The sequence below is a fragment of the Cryptotermes secundus genome, unplaced genomic scaffold (assembly GCF_002891405.2).
Source record: "Cryptotermes secundus unplaced genomic scaffold, Csec_1.0 scaffold617, whole genome shotgun sequence".
Classification (NCBI taxonomy): domain Eukaryota; kingdom Metazoa; phylum Arthropoda; class Insecta; order Blattodea; family Kalotermitidae; genus Cryptotermes; species Cryptotermes secundus.
In genome coordinates, this window is record NW_019724592.1 from 137,987 (window position 1) to 160,306 (window position 22,320).

Sequence of the window (22,320 nt, forward strand, 5' to 3'; positions counted from 1 at the left end):
TTAAATTCTTGCAACAGCAATATGCCTGTACAGTAAGGCACGCATTGAATATACCATCAAGAATTGCATGTCATGCGATGTTCGTTAATTCAACGACAAAACTTTGACGAGTTTTGGTCTTTCCCACGTTTCATTATGCTACGTACTTACACTATCTTATTACGTTAGCGGACGAAAGTTGTTACAGATAATTTCTTTGCCCATAGATACAGTAATCTGCATCAGCAATAATTCTTAAGCACTTCTTTCTTCCAAAGCTTACCATCTACTTTATACAGGAATTTTCAGCCCTCTGAAAGACAGTACCGTATTTACGCATGTATAGGCCGCGTGTGTGTATAGGCCGCAGCACAATTTTCAGACAGAAATTATAGAAAAAATAATTTTCTTGAATATTATTTCAGGAGTAGAACACCCTGTATTACTAATTATGAATATACATTTTTTTAAATGAAGTGTGATTTCGAATATTTCGAATATAAGCGGCACCCCAGTTTTCCTCTTGAATTTCTGGCAAAAAATGTGCGGCCTATACGTACATGCGTAAATACGGTATTTAAATTAATTAAGAACCTATTTCATTATTAGAATAAGCACGAGAAGATGTACATTGGACTTATCGGTATGTAAGATTTCAGGTTTTCACGGCGGTGGCTATGAAGGAAGCAGTTTTTTGGGATGTGGTGCTCTGTAGCTCTTGTTTCAACAGACGTTTCGGAGGAAAATCAATGAGCGAGGAACGAACGTGAGCAGGTCGCTGCAGACTGCATTCACCAATCAGAATGAGTAGCTGAAAAATTTCTCACTCCAACCCTACAAAGAATTCTGTAGAATACTGAAATATTCCATATAAATTCAGGGCAATCCAAGAAAATCGAATGTTATCCAGGGGCAAGATGTAAATTTACAGTTCTATATAGGGTCTAGAGGAATAAAACATGACCCATTGACAAGGACAGCATTGGAATCTTAGACACTGTAGGCTTTTTGAAACTCTACTTCCTATTCCAACTCATATCTTATGCATAGAGAACAAATATTCCTTTTAGTAGTTTTTATTTAAACTGACACTGTCTCTATGCAGTTTACTGATATTCAGTCAAGCCTACTCTGTCTCGCTCGCTTAGATAAATTAGTTATATGGTGCACAGTGTAATAACATTGTTACCATAATTATCTCACATTATGAGCCATTCATTTTGTTCTCAACTAACAAGACTCTTAGCCAGTGGAAGATAGAACAACCAGGGAGGTCTTGAGGCACAGCAAGTCCGGCCGAACTTAACTTGCGTGTTCATAAATTAGTCAAAACTTTTTAATCTCACCCCCAGCTTATTACGTATCTTCACATTTCCGGTGCGTTCTGACCGAGTGTCGTAGTTGGCACATCCTCATTCCTTGGCATGATCATATTGATGGCTTCCGTGAGTTTCCTCAAACCCTTCTATCAAATTCTGTGATAAGAACGTAAATTAGGTAACGGTAAATTCGTTCTACTTAATTTTAAAATCATTGTCCATTTGTTATCTTGACTCTTTGACGTTATATTCTGAGACGCTGATATCTTCGTCATATAAGCCATAAACAAATGAAATATTGGGCAGTCATAAATGGCCAAAGAAGCAAGAAATGACAGTAGGACATGATTGTCATATTGGATTTAAGGTTCTAAATGTTATATCAAGATTACGGTCTTGGAGATGTGAGATCCTGTAGATTCATTGATAGTTTCGTCGAAAATGTTTGTACCTAGCTCTCAAGCAACATGGCATCACATTCAGAGGAATGTAATGTTCAAATTTTCTGTCGTCAGATCCCTAGTTCTCATTGAAGATGGAAAGTTCCGCCTTTAGGTTTTTGTTTCCAACTGCTCGGAGGTTCGTAGGGACATGGTAACTGTAGAAGCGTGACATTTAAGCACCTTTGTGAGATGAACTGCACTAATGAGTTCTTTTGGAAACAAGACGAAGAGGGGGAAATGTCACAGGCACGCAAGGTGAAACAGGACCCACAGTTTCCTTTTCTTTAAGGACGCGTCAGCAACTGAAGTCTGCATAGCATCAAGCCTAAACCAAATAATGAAATATGCATCGAAAATAAATTAGAAGGAAGCGCTTCTGACCTGATCTTAGAAATAGTTGAAGAAAACAATGAGAAACCTCATCAAACATATCCCAATTTGTGGCAGAAATTTGGGTCAAAACCTGCCGAAAATTGAGTGCTACTCACTCCACTACGATATTCCATATAAATGGATGATTTAGAAAAAGGAAAATAAGAATTACTATTAGAGATATTTGGTGATATCCACGAAGGAATCCTTTGTATATACAGGGTGTCCCAGGAGGAATGTGCCAGACTTCGGGAGGGTGTTCCTTATGTTAAAGTATGCCGATATAACCCAAAACACCTATGTCCAAAGTTAAACGGTTACAGAGATAATGGCCAGAGAAGTGTGAAATTTTGACAGGTGTTACACACTTGTTGATTACCAAATACATAATAAAACTGGCAGGAATATGTGGTTTCTGTAATATTAATAATGTACGTCACATCAAACTAACATGAGTGACATGAAGCCATTAAATTGAACTACAAAAAACTCGCACTCCATGTCAAAGTTGTCGTTAGGGTTCCAAGCACTATACATGACACATGAATGGCAAAAATTCACGTAACATGGCTGACTGCGCGTTCTGGTATGCGAGTGTGTGGGGCTAACGTGAGCGGTCATCACCACACTCAAGGACAAACATCAATAAGACTTGTCAGCTGACAGGTACAGCGCGTAGACCCGCCAGAAGACCACACTTTTCTCGGGCCATTATCTCCGTAACCGTTCAACTTTGGACATAGGTGTTTTGCGTTATATCGGCATACTTTAACATAAGAAACACCCTCCCGAAGTCTGGCACATTCCTCCTGGGACACTCTATATATCGAAGCCTCTTTGAGGCGAGGTGAGTAAATGTTTCAGGTTTCCTGATGATATACCACTTCTGTAGAAGGCTGTGGTAACATTTTTGGCCTCCCACGTGGCCTATTTCGGTTTAGTCTCATGATATATATATATATATATGATACGTAGAAAGCCTTAGCAGAATATATGAAGAAAATACTGAGATGTTAGATAAATTCAATACGTAAGCAGTGTGAATTGCATATATATAAGAATTTCATTATTTCACAATTATTATTTCGGTAATGAAGCAGTTTGAACGGGCAGGAGGGTAAATTGGTAACTGGGAAAAATAGAAAATCTTACAAATTTTGCCTTGCTGCACTGAGACATGAGGCGAGGTACAGTGTGAAAATGTCCGCTAATAATTCAATGGAAAAATCCACCGCCTGTCACTTCTCACACCCCTCCACCCCCTTGTCTGAATTTTTTCTTCTGCGCATTCAAGGTTATTCTTAGCCTTGTTCGAAGTTACGTGACACTTGCTATAGGCCGCACACCGGCATGCGTCAAGATATGCAACAGTCAAGACACGACGTCTGCGACACGACGCAAAGAAAGGAGCACAGTTGAAACGAATGAGATTATGAAAACCGTCGCACACCGGTATGAGTCATGATGCTGACGTCAGCTTCATGCTGAAGCAAGACGGGGTCTTTTGTCTCATGTCTTGATTGACGCAGTTGGTGTGCGCCCATAGATGTGAGCGTGTGTTCATGCTGAGTTCCCCTAACAGTTAACGATATTTGTGAGACAGCGAGATTAACTAAGACTTCCTTGAGACATAATATACAGAGTTAATTAAGAATTATTTTATAACGTATATACATAAATTAATATATCTTAGGGAAATATTAAAGTACAAAACCTTTCAATTTAGTTCTTGCTTCGTACGGGTGTAATTCTAATCTAGACCCTGACACTGAGGAAGAAAAAAAATATATAGAACATTTAAGATGAGAGTTAGGGGGGGGGGATACATGGATCTAAAAACCAGGAGCCGAAAGAAGATTTTAGAAAATTGCGTAATAAAAAGATCCATAATTCGCATTCTTACCAAATATTATTAAAATTACAGCAATATGTCACAATCCGGAAAGTCACGGGTTCGATTCCAGATGATGCCGTTATATTTTTCAGTTGATCTAATCCTTACAGCTGAAATATGACCCTAGGGTTGACTCAACCTCTAACAGAAATGAGTACAAGGAATCTTTCTGGGGGTAAAGGGCGGTCGGCGTTTATGGCTGATAATTTCACCGCCATCTGTGAGCGGATTATCTAGAAAATGTGGGAGCCTCGACGTGTCACAACCATATAAGCCTCCATGGCCTGTTACAGGGATATCTTCATAATCACATTTATCAACACAAGGAACAGAACAGTAGTGGGTCATGTGACATGGATAGGAGAGTTGAGAAACAGAGTTTTGTTCTGAAAACATGGGGGAAGAGAAAACTTATAAGATCTAGTTGTAGACGGGAGGGTGATATTAAATTTCTTTGTTAGATAAACTGGTTGGGAATATCTGGAGTGGATTCATCTGGCCCAGGATAAACTTCACTGATGGGATCTAGGGAACATGTAAGGGACTTTAACGTTTCATGAAAGGTGGTGAAATTCTTGAATAACATACCAACCGCTGGTTTCCTTATAAATATTTCCTTCTCTGGTGTTGGTTGGTTGGTTAATTAACTAATTAGTTAATAAGAAAGTCGAATCCGAGGCTTGAGAAGATGCGTGTCAGTATGGATGCCTGTGCTCTCAAAACCACTGACACCTGCCGCAGTCCACAAATCATGTAGCCCCGGGCTGGTTAGGCACCATGCAGTGTTAGAAACTGCTTACGTGAGGTGCATCTTCAGCTAAAGGCAGTAATTGATTCTGATTTTTCTAACAAGTGGAGACGTGTCATCTTCCTTACCCCACATCTACCCTCTCTACCCACCCTACTAGCATCCCTTCGCACATACACGGGCTTCAAATCAGAGCAAGGGAGTAAACACACACACAGATCACTACTTCAATTCTGGGTTTGCTAAATGGCCAACGCTGCATAATGAGGAGCTACATAACTTGTATTCTTCTCCAAGTATAATTAGGATTATCAAGTCAAGGAAGATAACGTGGGCAGAGCATGTAGCACGAATGGGGGAGAAGAGGAATCCATATAGGATACTGGTGGGAAAACCAGAAGGAAAGAAATCACTGGAAAGACCAAGGAGGAGGTGGGTGGACAATATTAAAATGGATCTTAGATAGGATGGGATGGTATGGATTGGATTGGTCTGGCTCAAGATAGGGAACAGTGGAGGGCTCTTATGAATACAGTAATGAACCGTCGGGTTCCATAAAATTCTGGGAAATTCTTCAGTAGCTGCAGAATTGGTGGAACCTAACCTAACCTAACCTAACCTAACCGCGAATACCCACGCTGCTTGCAGTTACTCGGCACAGGGTTATATTTAATATAAAGGTATAGAAATTATTGTATATTACATAATAAAATTTCTCTAGGATATATTATTCTTTGTTCAAATGTATTGCTTGGGGCACGCGATAGCGTAGTTGGTTGAGGCATTATGCTACAATCCGGAAAGTTGCGGGTTCAAGTCCCGATGAGGTCATTGAATTTTTTCAATTGATGTAATCCTTCCGGCCGCATTATGACCCTGGAGTCGACTCAACCTTTAACAGAAATGAGTACCAGGAATATTCTTAGAATATTCTTGGGGGTAAAGGGTGGCCGGCGTGTAAGGCTGACAACCTTACCGCCATCTATGAATCGATTTTCTAGAAAATGTGGGAACCTCAAAATCTCAAAACCCTATGGGCCTTCACGGCCTGTTACAGGGATATCTTTTTCTTTTTCTAGAAACGTATTGTTTGATACATGTAGGAATATATGATGGTAACAGAAAATAACGAATTAAATCATTTATTATTCCCGACCCCGCGAACTACTGGACCACAATATTTCTCTCGTCACTGGCGAGTTTAGCCTCAATATTATAATATAATGACAGACAGAAACTCGCGTGTTGTGCTGAATATTGCATGCGTAAATATTTTAACATGTGTATGTCAAATATTGAAAATAATTCTGTGTCAGAACAAGATTACAACCTTCACACTGACTATACTCGTAGATTGATTTTTGTCTACTATTCACAACCGATCTTGAAGGATAAATATAAACTTCCGAGTAACAAAAAAAAAACTTCCGTCAGATAAAATAGATGTTTGCCATGTGGAATGCTCACACACCGTTCCTTTCCCTCGCTTTGCTTTCGCGACATAGCGGGGTGCACAAATCCGGGGGCGAGGGAGAAGCCTGAAGAGAACCAATCCCAGCGCTCAATGGAGTGTTGGGAGAAGACACGAAATGGACGGTAAGAAAACCCCGAAGGCCTTTTCTCTGCTTTCTTCTTCCTCCTAGCTTCCTGGCCGCTCTCCGTATTTCACAGAACACAAGCCTTTCGCAGAGACGACAATCCCTTCAGGCTTTCAGCGGAAGGTGTAGGGAGACTTAAAACCCAAATTCGTATAAACCATCCCCCAAAACATGTTTATGTTGCACACATAAAAACATTTCACAGCTACGACTGTTCCTGCCGCGCCGCAGGACTAACAGGAAGGCTGTCGAATGATCAAGTTGGCTCGAGTGGTAAAGTTTCCGAAAAAGAACCCAGGTTCGATCTCGGCCGGGACAACGACTATCATGACCAGGGCCGGATTTTGATGACCTGAAAATATTTAAAAAAATGACCGAAAAAATCCAGAAAAATTACCTAAAATATGACTCAAAAATGTAATATGCAGGGCCCGGATTTTGATGACCTGAAAATATTTTAAAAATGACCTATAAAATGACCGAAAAAAATCCTGAAAAATGACCTAAAGGAGAAAAGAAAGAACACTTCGCTTCCATGTTATTCACATTTAAGAAAATAAATGAAGAAAAATTCCCTAAAATTGCCAAAAATGACAAGAAACACCCTTAAAAGTCCAAAAATTTACCAAAAAATACCTCAAAAATGGAAAAAAATAAACTTAAACTTAAAAATGTCAAAAAAATGACAAAAAATTACCTATAAAATTTACATTTCTGTAACCAGCAGCTCATATCCGAGATTTATGTATTTAAGAGCATCGCATAGGATACAAGGAAAAAAAGATGACATGTCAAAATCCGGGCCCTGATCATGACTGATATGTCTCGTGGTTTTCCTCATTCTCTCCAGTGTTTTATTCGACAGTCTGACCAGTGTATGATTTTTCAGATCTCCACACGTGCAGACCGAATCTGGGGCCCACCCAGCCTCCTACACAATGTGTCTCGGAGGGCCTTGCCCCAGAAGTAAAGCGACAGGGGTATGAAGTTGAGCACACGCCCCCGTCTAATGCCGAGGTCAAGAGTTTGAGCTATACCTCCCCTCTCCCATATAACTTCATGGCTTACTGCTTAACTATTTATCCTATCTATACATCCATAGCTCTACAGCCCTTTGTTGGGCCTCTCTCGCTTATTCTGTTTCTTAATCCTTTTACACAGACGGTAGGACTCCTTTGACGGGGGATCAGCCCGTCGAAAGGCCACTACCTGCACACAGGACAACACAAAGACAGAATAAACGCATACAGACATTCATGCCTCAAGCGGGATTTGAACTCACGACCCCAGTGTTTGAGGAGGCGAAGAGAGTTCATGCCTTAGACGGCACGGCCACTGTGATCGGCTAGTTTTATTCTATAGTTTATCTAAAACATCTGTTGCAAAAGGAAAATTTGCTGAAGCAAAATCTTGTTGTCCTTGGGGTGACTTTTGTACTGCGACGGATTCCTTCCGCGTTTTGAAAACAGAACACAGCAACTATCTGATGGTAACGTAACGATCTTATAATGGCACTCCATCAGTCGGAGTTTAGCACGCCATACAATCTGAGTTACTGAGAGTGCCACAATATAAACTAAGCAAATTGTCTGGTTACCGTATTCAATCCAAGCGAACATTTTAGCAACTAGCTCTTCTGAAATTTCATAACTTTCCACATAAACATAGACCGTGGTCTATTGCTCAGAGTTCCTTGTTACAGATCCAGAGGTACGGGTTCGATTCCCGGCACCACCAAATTTTTTTTCTGAGTAGTGGGTCTGGAACTGTGTTCACTTAGCTCCACTTGAGGAGCTATTTCGAGAAAATAGCGGCTCCGGTACAGAAAACCGAAATTAACGGCCGCGAAGATTTGTTACCCTGACCACGCGGTACCCTCTATCCGCTTAAGATGGCACTAACTTCGACGACAAGCGGAGGTCGCGTCATATCCCAAAGACCTCAAAATGAATCCTTAACGCATTTAAAGATACTTGTGTCAGTTCCAGAATTCTGAGGTGTTCTATTAAGGTTCAATCATTGCACACTATCAACGTGTCATCGCTCATTCTATCACTGCCTTCCATGTGTGTACATGACTAAAATTATTCAGTTTACCCATAAAAGGAGATAGTCTCTAGTGCCATTTACAATTTAATTATCTTATCTTAAAACGCACAAACACGAAATTCAATAATTCGCTTCTGATAGGCAATAAGAGGAGGGGGCGATAGCGCTAGGTAGAGACCCTAGTGCGCCAATGAAAACTGCAAGGTGTAACTAGGTCATTTAATGGCCATATGGAAGAAAATGGTTCATGGCAATCTCAAAACCAATCACTTTTTCTTCATCTTACAATACTAGAAGACTCCCAAATATCTGGCCATCGGACTCTCTTACTTGCCAGTTTAATCCAGTTCGCCAACATATGATCTATTTTAATCCTGCGTTCGGGCTAAACTTCTGAATGCGTTTCTCGCTTCAAACACTGCCAATGTCATCTTTCACAATTCAGATATCCAAATAATATCTGGTGAAAATATATCTTAAGAAGATTTTAACTATCAGCTTTCCTCCGGCCCTCTGATACTGTATCCCTCTTGGTTCCAAATATTCTCCTCAGCACCTTTCCATTTGCTTCTTTTCTCTTAGAAAAGAATCACATTTATATAAAATAGATAGTAAAAATTAATGTTAAATTTAATATACTTTAAATTACCGCCTATTGTGTTACAGTCACAAGGAACATTTACTACCATCCATAACAAGTAACAACTGTTTGTCCTTTCCTGGCTGCCCCCCCTCCCCACCCCGGAGCTGGGATGGCGCAGTCGGTATGGAGACTGGGTACGGCCCTGGACAACAAGAGGAGTCGTATTTCAAGTCACAGTAGGGTCAAGAATTTCTGTTCTCCACTTCCTTCAGACCGATTCTTGAGCGCACCCAGCCCCATATCCAATTGATCACGGGGATAAAGGGGCCGGGGCGTGAAGCCGACCACTCACCTCCGCCTAGTACCGAGGTCAAGAAAATACGGATCTATACATCCACTCCCTCATACGCCTTTCTGGTGTAGTGCTTAGTTAAGCACAGGGACATATTCACCTTTACGCATGTCTGCCCCTCTTTTAAACACAAGAATGTAAAAAACTAAAAAATTTACAAATTACCTAAGTTAGAGCGCCATGGTTGTTAAATCTACGTTCAGATGTCGCAGTAGAGAACCCACATTCAAAATATTTCTCTTATATACACGAATGCATTTTATTTCTTTAATGCAAATTTTATTTTTATATAATGCTTTAGCTAAATTATATTTTGTTACTTGCAGAGAAGCAAATCTATCCCATACGAAGGGCTGGTATTTTTGCTTGTCATCAAGCAAGTAAAGGGATGCTGGTTGATCTGGTAGACTCCGCGCACATTTGAACATGTATGGAATCTTAATGTATAGTCATGTCCGGCAAGCTTTGGTATGATTCCCTTTATCAGTCGTCAGCTGAAATGGTTCACTTATGGGAGTTCATGCGTGTAGTACTAGTTTTTACGCATGACAAACAAATCGCTTGATTATGAAAGGAAATTTAGCCGAATTATCAGCTGGTCCCTACCTGGAAGAAGACCTGGTTGTCGCGAACCCAGCCGGTCACCATGTCAGCTCCTGCCATCTGCCCATCCGCCGAGAAACCGAAGCCGACATATCCCAGTGTTCGTACTTGTACTTCGAACGTGATATCTTCTTCACCGGGAGTCCAGAACACTGAGTAGTTGGGGTCCAAATCCGTTGAGTGGGTCCAGTGGGCGCCGGTCACGTGTCCCAGAGCCAGAGTGAGCAGTATGGCTCCGGTCCAAGCTTTGGCACCGTCAGTTCTCCACACACTAATTACCTTCGTTGTTTCCGCTACCCTACTTCCGGTTCCCATTCTGCAAATAAAGGCAGGCGTTAAACCCTTCACAACTTTAATATTATGATCTTCTGGGATGTGATACTCTGTAATTTGGTAAATACCAGAATACACGACATTAGGGCCCAGAGAGTGTAATCTTGACATCCATGAAAGCGAGAACATTAATATCACTTTAACAACGTCAGTTCTTCACAAATTTAAACATGGACACATTTAAAAAAAAAAAAAAGCAGCTTTTCGGATTATGTCCTTATGTCGGTAATCAGATGAACAAAAAACTGTACGTAGGGATCCCCAGGCAAAGCTGCACTCAAACCACTGACATCATCAATTATAAAGTTCATTATCATTAATTCCAATACTGAGTGACACTCACTGAAATTACATGGACAGAAAAATGTCACTCGTTGCATACTCAAAAAAAAATTTAACATTTTAAAGCATAATGGTAACTATATACACCACCTGCTTCAACATTCAAAATCTGTGTTTTTCGCCCACAGACTGTGTGAGGTATTTTATTATTCTTTGAATAAACAACGATTTTCCAATACAGAATTAACAATCAGAGTTTTCTGTTGGAGCGATGGTGTTCTTGTGAATTACGAACTGAAATTTTAAATATTTTTATGACCTCTATGTTTCAAAATATTTTTATACTTTAATTTAATGTTAGCATGTGTTACACGAATTTTACCTAAAGCATTCTAAACGCAATGTCTTTCACACAGAGATATTGGGTTTTCGGACTTTATGCATCGCCCTGGTTTTTAAGATAAATAAGAAAAAAACACGACGTTTCGGAAACTGGATCTGTTTCCGTCCTCAGGTGAGGTAAAACAGTGATTGAGGCTAGCTCTTTCTAAGGGACCCAACAGAATAGGTATTTTACCTCGCCTGAGGACGGAAACAGATCCAGTTTCCGAAACGTCGTGTTTTTTCTTAGTTATCTTAAAATCAGGACGATGGATAAAGTCCAAAAACCCAATATATCAGTGTGTTATACACCATCGTCAGAATCCTATAGTAACTACAATGCCTTTCTTTAAATATTATTAACCTAGATGCGAGAACCCAAGCATGCAACCAGTATTTAACGACAACCCAAATAGCACTTGTGTGTTTAACAGTACAATATTTGCTTGTCAACTGGCAAATGCGGCAGATAAACTGGTAAATAATTCTGTTTTGTGGGACTTAGGAATTAAGTTCCAGGAAAAGCAGAAATATTATATCGTAGTTTCATATTCTGTGTGTGAAACCGTTCTCTCCCGTTATCACAACAGGTACTAACGCCGCATCATATGCCCCTCGTTTCATATACATTTCGACTCATTAACCCTCATCAGTTATGTGGGTTTTTTTACATTCAAATGTATTCCACTTTTCTACCCTGAAGATGGAGGCAATACGTTCCTCCAAAACGTCGGTTTACACAATATCTACACGGAACCAAATTCCAGGAGACGGCATTCTTCAAAGTCACGGCCGTGAAAACCTCAAATTCTACGTAATATTTTGGTTCGTTAACTGTTTCTCTTTCAAATGTCCAGAAAACGACAAGAATTATGCAACCTGTGCATTCCAATTCTCTTCATAGCTTCTTATTCGAAACGCTGCCTCGCTTCGATAAGTATCTAGCGAGATGCGCGTGAGATGTGCGCAGTAGCACGTGTTGGTTTCTTCGTGAATATATTCCGTTGTGTGCCTGATATAGCCAAAACAATTCTGGGGTAATAACTCTATTATATCACGTACGTTTCCTTTCAGATCCTTTCAAATTAATTATTCATCAGTCATCTTCTTCTCAACGCTACGTAACATAGCAACTGAAAGCGCCAACAAATAACCCATAAAATTAATCAAAAATAAATAAGTCGATATATTTTACAGGAACTCGCCAATATCAAATTTCATCAAAATCAGTTCAGCACCTTTTATTATTGTTTCATGCGGACAGACAGATAAACGGACAGATGTGTTGAAGGTCCTAAGTAACTTATTTTTTATTGCTAGTGGGGTGGGACTAAGTCCCTTGTACTTCCGCCACTTCTGCCCTACTGTACCAGCCCCAGATGATAGGTGAGGGTGATTGTGGAGCAATTGGTGGAATGAAGATTGGCAGGGGAAACCGAAGTACTCGGAGAAAACCTGCCCCAGCGCCACTTTGTCCACCACAAATCCCACTTGACCAGACCCGGGATTGAACCCGGCGACTAACCGCTTGAGCTATGGTGCGGCCCCCTGAGTAACTTACTGAAACTTTTCGTTTCGATCCCGCAGTTTTGCGGTTCAAGTTGAAAACAAGAAGAAGATTTTTTCCTTGCACCTCTTTCTAATATTCAGTCCAAAAATTAAATTTTCCTTCTTCCCAGAAAGTGATATTAAAATACGTAAAGCCAGTTCCTTCTCATTCTGCTTTGTGTTTGAGAATTTGGTATGCACACCGAGGAAAGAGATGTTAAAGTTTCAAAAACAAAGTGCCAGGAGTAATATTTTATAACCTGTGAGGGATTTACTAACGGCAGGAGTAAATTTTGCAGAAGTAATTTTATAACTGATATTCTCTCGTAGTGGGGTCTATTGCTACCCTAGATAATGAAGGGATATATGCAATATGGATTCAGAATGAACGAGTGGGACAACAAATGGATTAACATTTGTGTTATGAACATCATGAGAACGACTCCTCGTGGGAAATCAGGCAGTATGCAAGCACAATTTGGACTTTTACCAATCTGTAGAATTATAAGCAGCTTCATTTCAATATACTGTGGCACGTAGACCGTTCGCAAGGCAAGGACCGTGAAAAAAGCAACTATATAATAATCATTGCTAAGTAACGGCCCCGAAAACAACCATGTTTTCACGGCAAAGAGAGAAAACAGCAATCATGGAAGAGACGTTTACTACGCAGTTCGTGCCGAGATGATGTAACTAGGATCAGCTGGCTGCTGTGTTCAGTCTTTGTGAACTGTTGCTGTAAGGAGCTGGTAGCTGAGGACGGGACAATTCGGGAGCCCAGAGCAAGGGGGACTGCTGTCGTTCGAAGCCGCTAACAAGTAACGGCATTGAAATCATGACTGAACATTAGTGTGTGTGTGTGTGTGTGTGTGTGTAATTATGAACTGTGAATTGTAGTCCTTATTTCCAAGAAAAGTTATCAAATATTATTCATTTTGAAGTTAACTAGGGTATTGACTTCAAGAATAATATCCTCATTTGCTCTGAAATTCAGTTGAAACTGACAAATATTTTAAGTGGGCGAAATGGAGAATTCTTTAAAGTTAAACCAGATGGTAGAAATACTTACCATAAACCAATATGTTAAAAGTCAAAGTAAAACTTAATGCTTAAGAAAGAAGAGACACTTTGTCTTTGAGTTTCATTGCTTTCGTTTTATGTGGTAATAAACAGGAAAGGGCCAAATGAATCAAATCTTTTGTTATTGTCCGTAACACAGACTCGCGGTTATTACAGAATCCACTCAGATCCGACAACCCAGGTTTCGCATTATCTGGCTACAGGCCAAATTGCGGGGCAAAGGGGAAATGGAAGCTGCCCATGTTGACCGCACTGACATGACCAATGGACCACGGGACAGGGATCCTATGGGCATAAACCGCTTAAGTACAGTCATATTATCAACACTGGTGGAACATTATCAAATTGTTACAAAATCACCATCACAAACGTCATGACCATGCATAATAAAAAAAGAGAAACTCTTAAAGAATTTCTCTTGAATGTTGTGATCAGAACTTACTTACTTACTTATGGAGCTGAGCCCCTCTTGAGAAGCCGACAATTCTGCAGCTACTCAAGAATTTCCCAGCATTTTATGGAACCCGAGAGTTCATTACCGTGTTCTAAAGAGCCCTCCGCTTGTCCCTATCATGAGCCAGATCAATCCAATCCGTACCATCTCATCCTGTCTCTCTGAGGTCCATTTCAATATTGTCCACCCTCCTACTTCTTGGTCTTCCCAGTGGTCGCTTTCCTTCTGGCTTTTCCACCAATCCTATATGCATTCTTCGTCTCCCCCTTCGTGCTACATGTCCTGTCCACCTCATTCTAATTATACTTGTAGAAGTGTACAAGTTATGAAGCTCTCATTACTTAGAGATAATGCAGGTTATTTATTTATTTTTCCTTGGCACTACAGCCCCAGTGAGCCTAGGTCTACCTCCATGAACTTCTCATTTCCCTTCGGTTTTTCTAGATCTTACACATTCGGTAGGACTCCTTGGGCGGGTGATCAGCTCGTCGCAATGCCTCTACCTATACACAAACACAGAAAAACGCACACATACAAACTAAACATCCATGCACTGAGTGGGATTCGAACCCACAATCCCGGTTTCCAAGCGAGCGAAGACAGTGCATGCCTTAGACTGCTCGGCTACTGTGACCGGCAGTGTATATATGTACTTCTATATTTACGAGTTATTGCACAATGTTTTCAGTGCCTAGTCTATATAAATGTCGTCGGTTGGGGGCATGATCGCTGAGTGATGAACTGGTACAGGTACCGAATACAAAGGCCATGGCCTATCATCGCATTTCCCTCGAGCAGCTGAACGCGTGGGGCCGTGAACATTCTGTCAGTCTCCAGAGCGATACTTGAAGGTGCGATATCCCTGGTTTATACCCCATACAGAATATAGAAATTATTTTAATTATTCAAAGTGTGAATATTGTTTGAATAATATGCAAGAAGGCCGGTCACGGTAGCCGAGCGGTCTAAGACATGTACTGTCTTCGCTCACTTGAAAACCGGGATCGTGGTTTCGAATCCCACTTAGGGTATGGATGTTTAGTTTGTGTGTGTGCGTTTTTCTGTGTTTGTATACAGGTAGAGGCCTTGCGACGAGCTGATCACCCGCCCAAGGAGTCCTACCGAATGTGTAAGATCTAGAAAAACCGAAGTGAATGGAGAAGTTCATGGAGGTAGACCTAGGCCCACTGGGGCTGTAGTGCCATGGGAAAAGAAATGAATACAGAATTTATTAAAACTGCTGTACATTTATGTATTAATTTATAGATAAAATATACTAATGTCATACGAATATATCGTAATATATTACAGTGTGGTAACTGTTAAAGTGTTTAGGAGTACCATTAGTAAAAGAGTAATTAATTCATTCAAAAATAATCAGCACTTGCTTTAACTACCTTCCCCTAGGCTAATAGAAGATCCCATTAAGTAAAGTTGCCCTACTTTTTATTACCATTGCATATACAGGGCTTACACTTTAATTCGATTGTAATTAATTCGTCATTAGCTAACTGCCACTGGCCCACAGTTAACTGCAACAGTAATTACTGTTAATTAAAGTTCTCTTCAGATAGATTATGTGACAATGACAGGGAATTTTTTATTCAACACTAAAAACCTCAAAATCGACATTTTTTCATCTTTTGTAAACACTTCCATCAGAATTGCCCTTAGACCCTGGCAATTACTGATGTAGAAATCATAAATTCTACGTCTCGAGACAGAGGCAGGGGTGGAAGTAGTAAGGTTATCAATTTTAAGAGGGGGGAAACAAAAAATTCCTGCCTTGAACATTCCCAAACGTTGATTACTCGTTATTCTGCTGAAACTGCTATACTTTAATTATCTGAGCCACGATTCGAACAAGATATTTTTGTATGTGACAAATAGGGAAACGCTAATATTAACGCACATAAGAGTACTGAAAATGTTCGATAAATAAACTAAAGAATATATAATATAATCACCGATATATAAAATTTAGAATGAAACGAAAACTTCTGGAGAAGAACAAGTTGCCTATATACCTTTCATAATGATTTCAGTATTCGCTATGAAAAGTAGTAAAACACTTCAGTATTTATGCATAATAATTCGAGAGACTGCAATGTTGGTATTACTGATGCGATGGGATTCATGTAATACGCTATTGAGATTGCCTCAGATTGTATGATGTTCCTGACAAATTTCATGAAAATCGGTTCCGGCATTCAAGTGATATCAAGGCTAATACCTCAACAATATCGAAGACATTAGTTAGCATCAGTGACGAGAGGGTTTTATGAGGTGTATCTTGTGATGATCTCACACGGCATGACATACATACCAAGTTTAATGAGTACTGGTACAGTTTTTAGAGTAACACTGCTGTTTTGCCCCAACAATTCGAGAAGTTACAATGTTGGTACTACTGAAGAGAGGGATTACGATGTATATACTAAGTTCCGTGCATATTGGTACAGACGTTCAAGCAATATTATGGTTTAGACTTAACAGTCCGAGAGGCTGTAATACAGGTATCAAAATGGGATGAACCTAAGTACAATGTTGAAATCCGTTCAGGTGCGGTGATACAAACCAAGCTTCACAGAAAGGCGTTAAAAAAAAGTTGTTGGGGTGGGATATGATGTGACAAACATGCACACGGCCGGGCGCGCGCGCGCNGACTGAGCGACCGTCGCTTCTCGTCGATGTTAGTGCCAAGTTTAGCGGATAGAGGGGTGTCGCGTGGTCGGCGCAACCAATCCCCACGGCCGTTAATTTCGGTTTTCTAGACCGGAGCCGCTATTTCCTTGAAATAGCTCCTCAAATATTATCACGCGGTTGAGTGGACCCCGTTCCTGACCCACTACTTCTCAGAAAAAATCTGGTAGCGCCGGGAATCGAACCCGGACCTCTGGATCTGTACAAGTACAAATATTAGGAAGAAATTTGTGCTTCAAAGCGTAAAGCCGATAGAATCGCAGAAATTAGAAACGCCGGAGACGTCTACTTGAGACCAGTACTGGACTTGAGGAGATCAGGCACAAAAGGAATGCTGACATAAGAGAAACAGAAGAGAACAAGGGTACTGCAGTGTGGTATGGTAGCTTTGAATGCAAGTGTGGGGACTGCTTTCAACATCTGACAGTCGAGTATCTCCCGACGATATGAAGAGATTTGGGGTATTGCAAAGCTAGAACTAAGCAGCGATTCGTAACAACGGGCTTTCTTGGTCTCACCCTACAGATTTCAAGAGGGTAATGGTGGCGGAAGATAACATATAAAGCACAAATTTCGTCAAGATAATCACATGTTATGGGGGGCACTATGCTACAAGCCCGAAGGTCGCGAGTTCGATTCCTGATGAGGTAATTTGATTTTTAAATTAACATAATCCTTCCAGCTGCACTATGGACCCAGGGTCGACTCAGCCTCTAACAAAAATGAGTACCAGGCCGCCATCTGTGAAGCGATTTTCTATAAAACTTGGGAGCCTCGACAACTCAAAAATTCTATGGGCCTCCACGATCTGTTAGAGGGATATCTTTAATTTTTTAATTACATATTATTGCAGATTGTATATCTTTTTAAATAATCCACTATATTTTCAATGCATCTGCTGCAACTTTCCAAAACTGTTACTCACTCTGTTCAAATTTCTTCTCTTTAATTAATGCAGCCGTCAGAACTGTTAACCAGATTTGCTATCTAATTTTGTAAAACAATTAACTAGTTGACTATAATTAGTTAAATCACATATAGAACGAGTTCACTGGAACACATTCTTCATGTTAAATTACTTTTATACTCATCATAACTAGTACTTATTATCCAAAATAGCTGGATAGATCGTATAATAAATTGGAGAAATAAAAAAAAAATTAATGCATTTCTGCGCTGCTTCTCTCCGAGACTGATGCTCATTTCAGATGCAATTTAATCAATTTTGATTCCTCATTTGTCTCGTGTACACTGAAAGATATGCACCTTAACCTCAACGTGTTACGGTTAACGGCCGAAAAACACTCGCCCATCAACGCCGTTACTTCATCTCTTTGAATCTTCTCATCCATTTGTAAACTTTCCTGAAGTTCATGCAGTTATCCTCAAATTCATCCGCCGTTGTTCCGTAAGTCTCACCGGAGTTACAGCTCTGACCACAAGAATCAGAACAGAGTGCTGAAATTCTTTTTAGTGCAACGCCGGTATAAGCGTCACAGTACTACCGTTACACAAAACATAACGAAAACAAATTAGTCATTTGATGGGAAGTTCAGTCCTGACAAAATAAAAGAATCCGTCTTTATTTTCTAACTATACACAGTATAAATTCTTCAGCGATCCTAGGTAACTGGAATATTAAATCTTTTTAAAATTAATTATGTAGGTCCTCAGAAAAAGACCACTGGGAAGAATAAGGCGTAGGTTGGTGGACAATATTAACATGGATCTTAGAGAGATAGGATGGGATGGTATGGATTGGATTGATCTGACTCAGGATAGGGACCAGTGGAGGGCTCGGGTTCCATAAAATGCTGGGAAATTCTTGAGTACTTGCAGATTTGGTTTCTCAAGAAGGGCTCAGCTCCATAAGTAAGTAACTTACTCAAGCGTTGCTTTAAGATTTGCAAATATTCGCCGATTATCTTCGCCATGTCCACATGTCAGTCTATCTGTCCGCATGTAACAGACACCCAAGGCCCGATAAATGGATTTTCATGAAATTATAATATCCGGAATTTTACTAACTCGTGTCAACATATAAATGTTTTGTATAACATTGAAAAACAATATTGGTAATTACCTTGAAGATCTACATGAGCCGCAGATTAACACGAAACACATTTTATTCGAAGTATATTCTTTCTGTAAGATTTGGAATCCCTAAGATAAACACGAGAAAACAGTGCGCCGGAAATGTTACATTATGTGTACATTTCCTAACTTGTTTTTATTACAAACTGCAGAGAAATAGAGTTTAACAAAATCTACGGAGGTCACGAAGCAAAGGAAAGCAAAATCTGCTTTTCCCCCGGACACAATTAGTTAACCTAGTTAAGGGCAGTACTGATTAAATCAATCCTCTGTGACATACATCCCAAACAGGAAACCCGCACAAATTGAGGCGGCCTACAGATATTAGCAGGACGTGGTCGGGGATCTTTAACCGAAAGATGACGTCAATTGAGAACTTAGCCGAATATTAAGAAAGGAATGACCATATTTTTTACATCCCTTAAGTATCTCTTCTGGCCGTACTTCAATTCTTCCGTAAAAACCGTTTTGAGTCTGTTAAAACGTTAATCTAATCTAAATATTAAATTATATATTCCCCAAAAGGTTGATGAAAGATAAACAATGAGGGTGTTTATAAAAACTATTAACGTTTTAGAACTATGGTATTAAGGCTTGTGATTACGTTTCGTTTGATGGACAAGTTCCAGTGTTTCGGAGGAATTTATTGTATTCTTCTTCACGGCAGAAATCGGACGGAGCAGATTCCTCCGAAACCAAAGGAAAATGTAACTTTCATATTCGTCGATGTTCCAACCTTAAATTTTATATTGAAATTTTCTTCAAAATTTCTTCAATCCGATTGAAATTTCATATTATTTCATGATGATTTTAAAAGTATATCAAAAGTCACAAAGAGTTTTTCGTCTCGGAAATCATAATCACACTGATAAAGCTGATAAAGTTCTACTTAAAACGTGACTTAAAAATTAAATTAATAGAACCAGGCATAGTCTAATCTCTTAATTATTTTAGATTAATTTAATTTATGCATATTTTGCTCACACAAAATAATTTATACTTCCATTTTAACTTATAATTTAAATGTTGATCCTAAAATAAGAGGAGGCTTTATCATGCTTCTTCTGCACTAATACACTAATTAACCTATGCTGTTTCTATATTCTGCAGTGTTTTATTAAATTTATTTCATATTACGTCCCACTACCGGTGGATCACAATATTACATTCTTGGAAAATTGGTAGCAAAATTACTGCATGCAATAAAATGGCGCGCTTCAATGCTTTGTAGAAGTATGATACACTCATTATTAAGGATCTAAAATAACGTAGGCCGGTCACAGTCGCCGAGCGGTCTAAGGCATGTACTGTCTTCGCTCGCTTGGAAACCGGGATCGTGGGTTCGGATCTGTTTCCTGTGAGGTACGAACTGAATTCTTATATATTATTCTTATACACTGCCGGTCACGGTAGCCGAGCGGTCTAAGGCATGTACTGTCTTCGCTCGCTTGGAAACCGGGATCGTGGGTTCGAATCCCACTCAGGGCATGGATGTTTAGTTTGTGTGTGTGCGTTTTTCTGTGTTTGTGTACAGGTAGAGGCCTTGCGACGAGCTGATCACCCGCCCAAGAAGTCCTACCGAATGTGTAAGATCTAGAAAAACCGAAGTGAACGGAGAAGTTCATGGAGGTAGGCCTAGGCCCACTGGGGCTGTAGTGCCAAGGGAAAAAAATAACGTAGAGTTACAATGCTACGAATGAGATAGTTTTGAAGCCGATAATTGCTCACTGTACATGATTAGTCGTAACAATATGAGTCAAATGAAACCTATACGTCAATTTTTACTAGTCCTGATAATCACCTGCAGTATCCTTCAAGTATAATTTTCAAGTTTTCTAGAAAATATAGAACAGAAGAGTATTTTCCTAAGGTAAGAGAGTCGTGATTTTATCGCAGGTTAAATATGAAGCCAGGTCTGAGAAATGTGAGAATAAATTCATATTAAATGTCAGAATATGAAAAAGAAACGTCTACTTTCTGGAATACATCTCTCTCCAGAATAAAGCACATATGCTCTCCCAGTAAGACTGGGCATTGTCGCTGGCGGAAGGCGCGTTAGGTTGACATGAGGAATTACCGTGCCATACTAGCGCCACTGGGTACATGACGGCGAAAACAGGAACTACCGCAAACATGTGAGTAAAGAAAAAGTTATACACAACAAGAAGTCCTGAGAAGAATTTGTCGGATATTTTTTTTTGATACGACACGGACTGCACACAAAACGGAAAAATTATGGGCGATAAAACATACACAGACACATAGAGAGCAAAGCGATATTATAAACCTTGTGACCCCCCCCCAAATTTCGGCGGGATATGCAGACACGCAGATATCAAAGTGATGTCATAAGCTTCCTAAAAAAATTAGAGCATACTCAGACAGACATAAACAGATATACAGACAGCAAGGTGATCTCATAAACCTTCTTTTATTTTTACAAATTAAGGGAAGTAGGCTAAAAAAGCAAACAAGCAAAAAAGTATATTAGCTTCTCTCTTGTAATTCGCTATTTAGGACGTGCTTCGGGGGTTAGCAATCGATTGTGATCAGAGAGCAGCACGGTAGCCCTTTGATATCACTGAATATCCATTAAAACAACAGGAGTCGATTACTATCTACAAATCTCATTTGCCCAGGAAGGTAGGCTACAGGATTTGTCGAACTCTACAGCCATAAGGCAGACGGGAATACTTCTGGTCTCATTCCAGAATCTCGTTGATCAACACAGTATGAGAGCATTTGCTTAGTTTGTCGGAAGTCACAAAAGCGAGGATCCAACAAGAAGGGAACATGTAACAGAACTGTACAATTACTCTTAAAATTTTCCCCTTTCCTTCCGGTAATTCCGNATTATTATTATTTATTTGCGTGTTTGTTTACTTTTCTTCATTACTGTGTTTTCCCAAGAACTTGCCTGCAATTTATTTTTGACTTATAATGTGTTTGTCTATAATGTAATTACTTTTATCTACACTGTGCTCTGTCTGTAATTGGCCTTGCGGCTGTTGACTCGGCACATAGATAATAAAGAATTGAATTGAATTATTATAGCTCTAGAGTCCGTTGTTGGGCCTTGGCCGCTTTTTCAATTTCTTTACCGTATATACTGTCGGTAAGACTCTTTGGACGGGGGGTCCGCCCGCCGCAAGGCTTCTACCTACACACAGAACACAAACACAGAATAAACACATACACAGACATCCATGTCTTGATATGTGACCGGCGATGTTTTAAAAGGTATTTTGTATTTTGTGTATCTTTACCTCAAAAATGGGCATTTACTTGCGTATGCTTGTATATGTATCACAAGAATTAAGTTGCAATTGTTAGGTTATGGTCCTCCGGGATATTATGGCTTCGGTATTTTACATGGGTACCAATATTCCGGAGGAAATTATCGCTCCTTTTTCAGCATAAATAGGGGAAACAGGTTCCAACCTTCCCAACAGACATCAACACCCATGTACCTGGCGTCTAAAGGCGCGTCCACATTACTCGTGCT

The 22,320-nt window shown here is 39.9% G+C and overlaps 1 protein-coding gene across 1 annotated transcript in view; it reads right to left on the reverse strand.

Moving 5' to 3' along the window:
* LOC111862382 (MOXD1 homolog 2) overlaps nucleotides 1–22,320 on the reverse strand; it is a 165,911-nt gene that overhangs the window by 136,000 nt on the left and 7,591 nt on the right. The window contains exon 2 of the mRNA XM_023847712.2: nucleotides 9,944–10,256. Coding sequence (XP_023703480.2) covers nucleotides 9,944–10,256 — 313 coding nt within the window. The remainder of the gene's footprint in view (nucleotides 1–9,943; nucleotides 10,257–22,320) is intronic.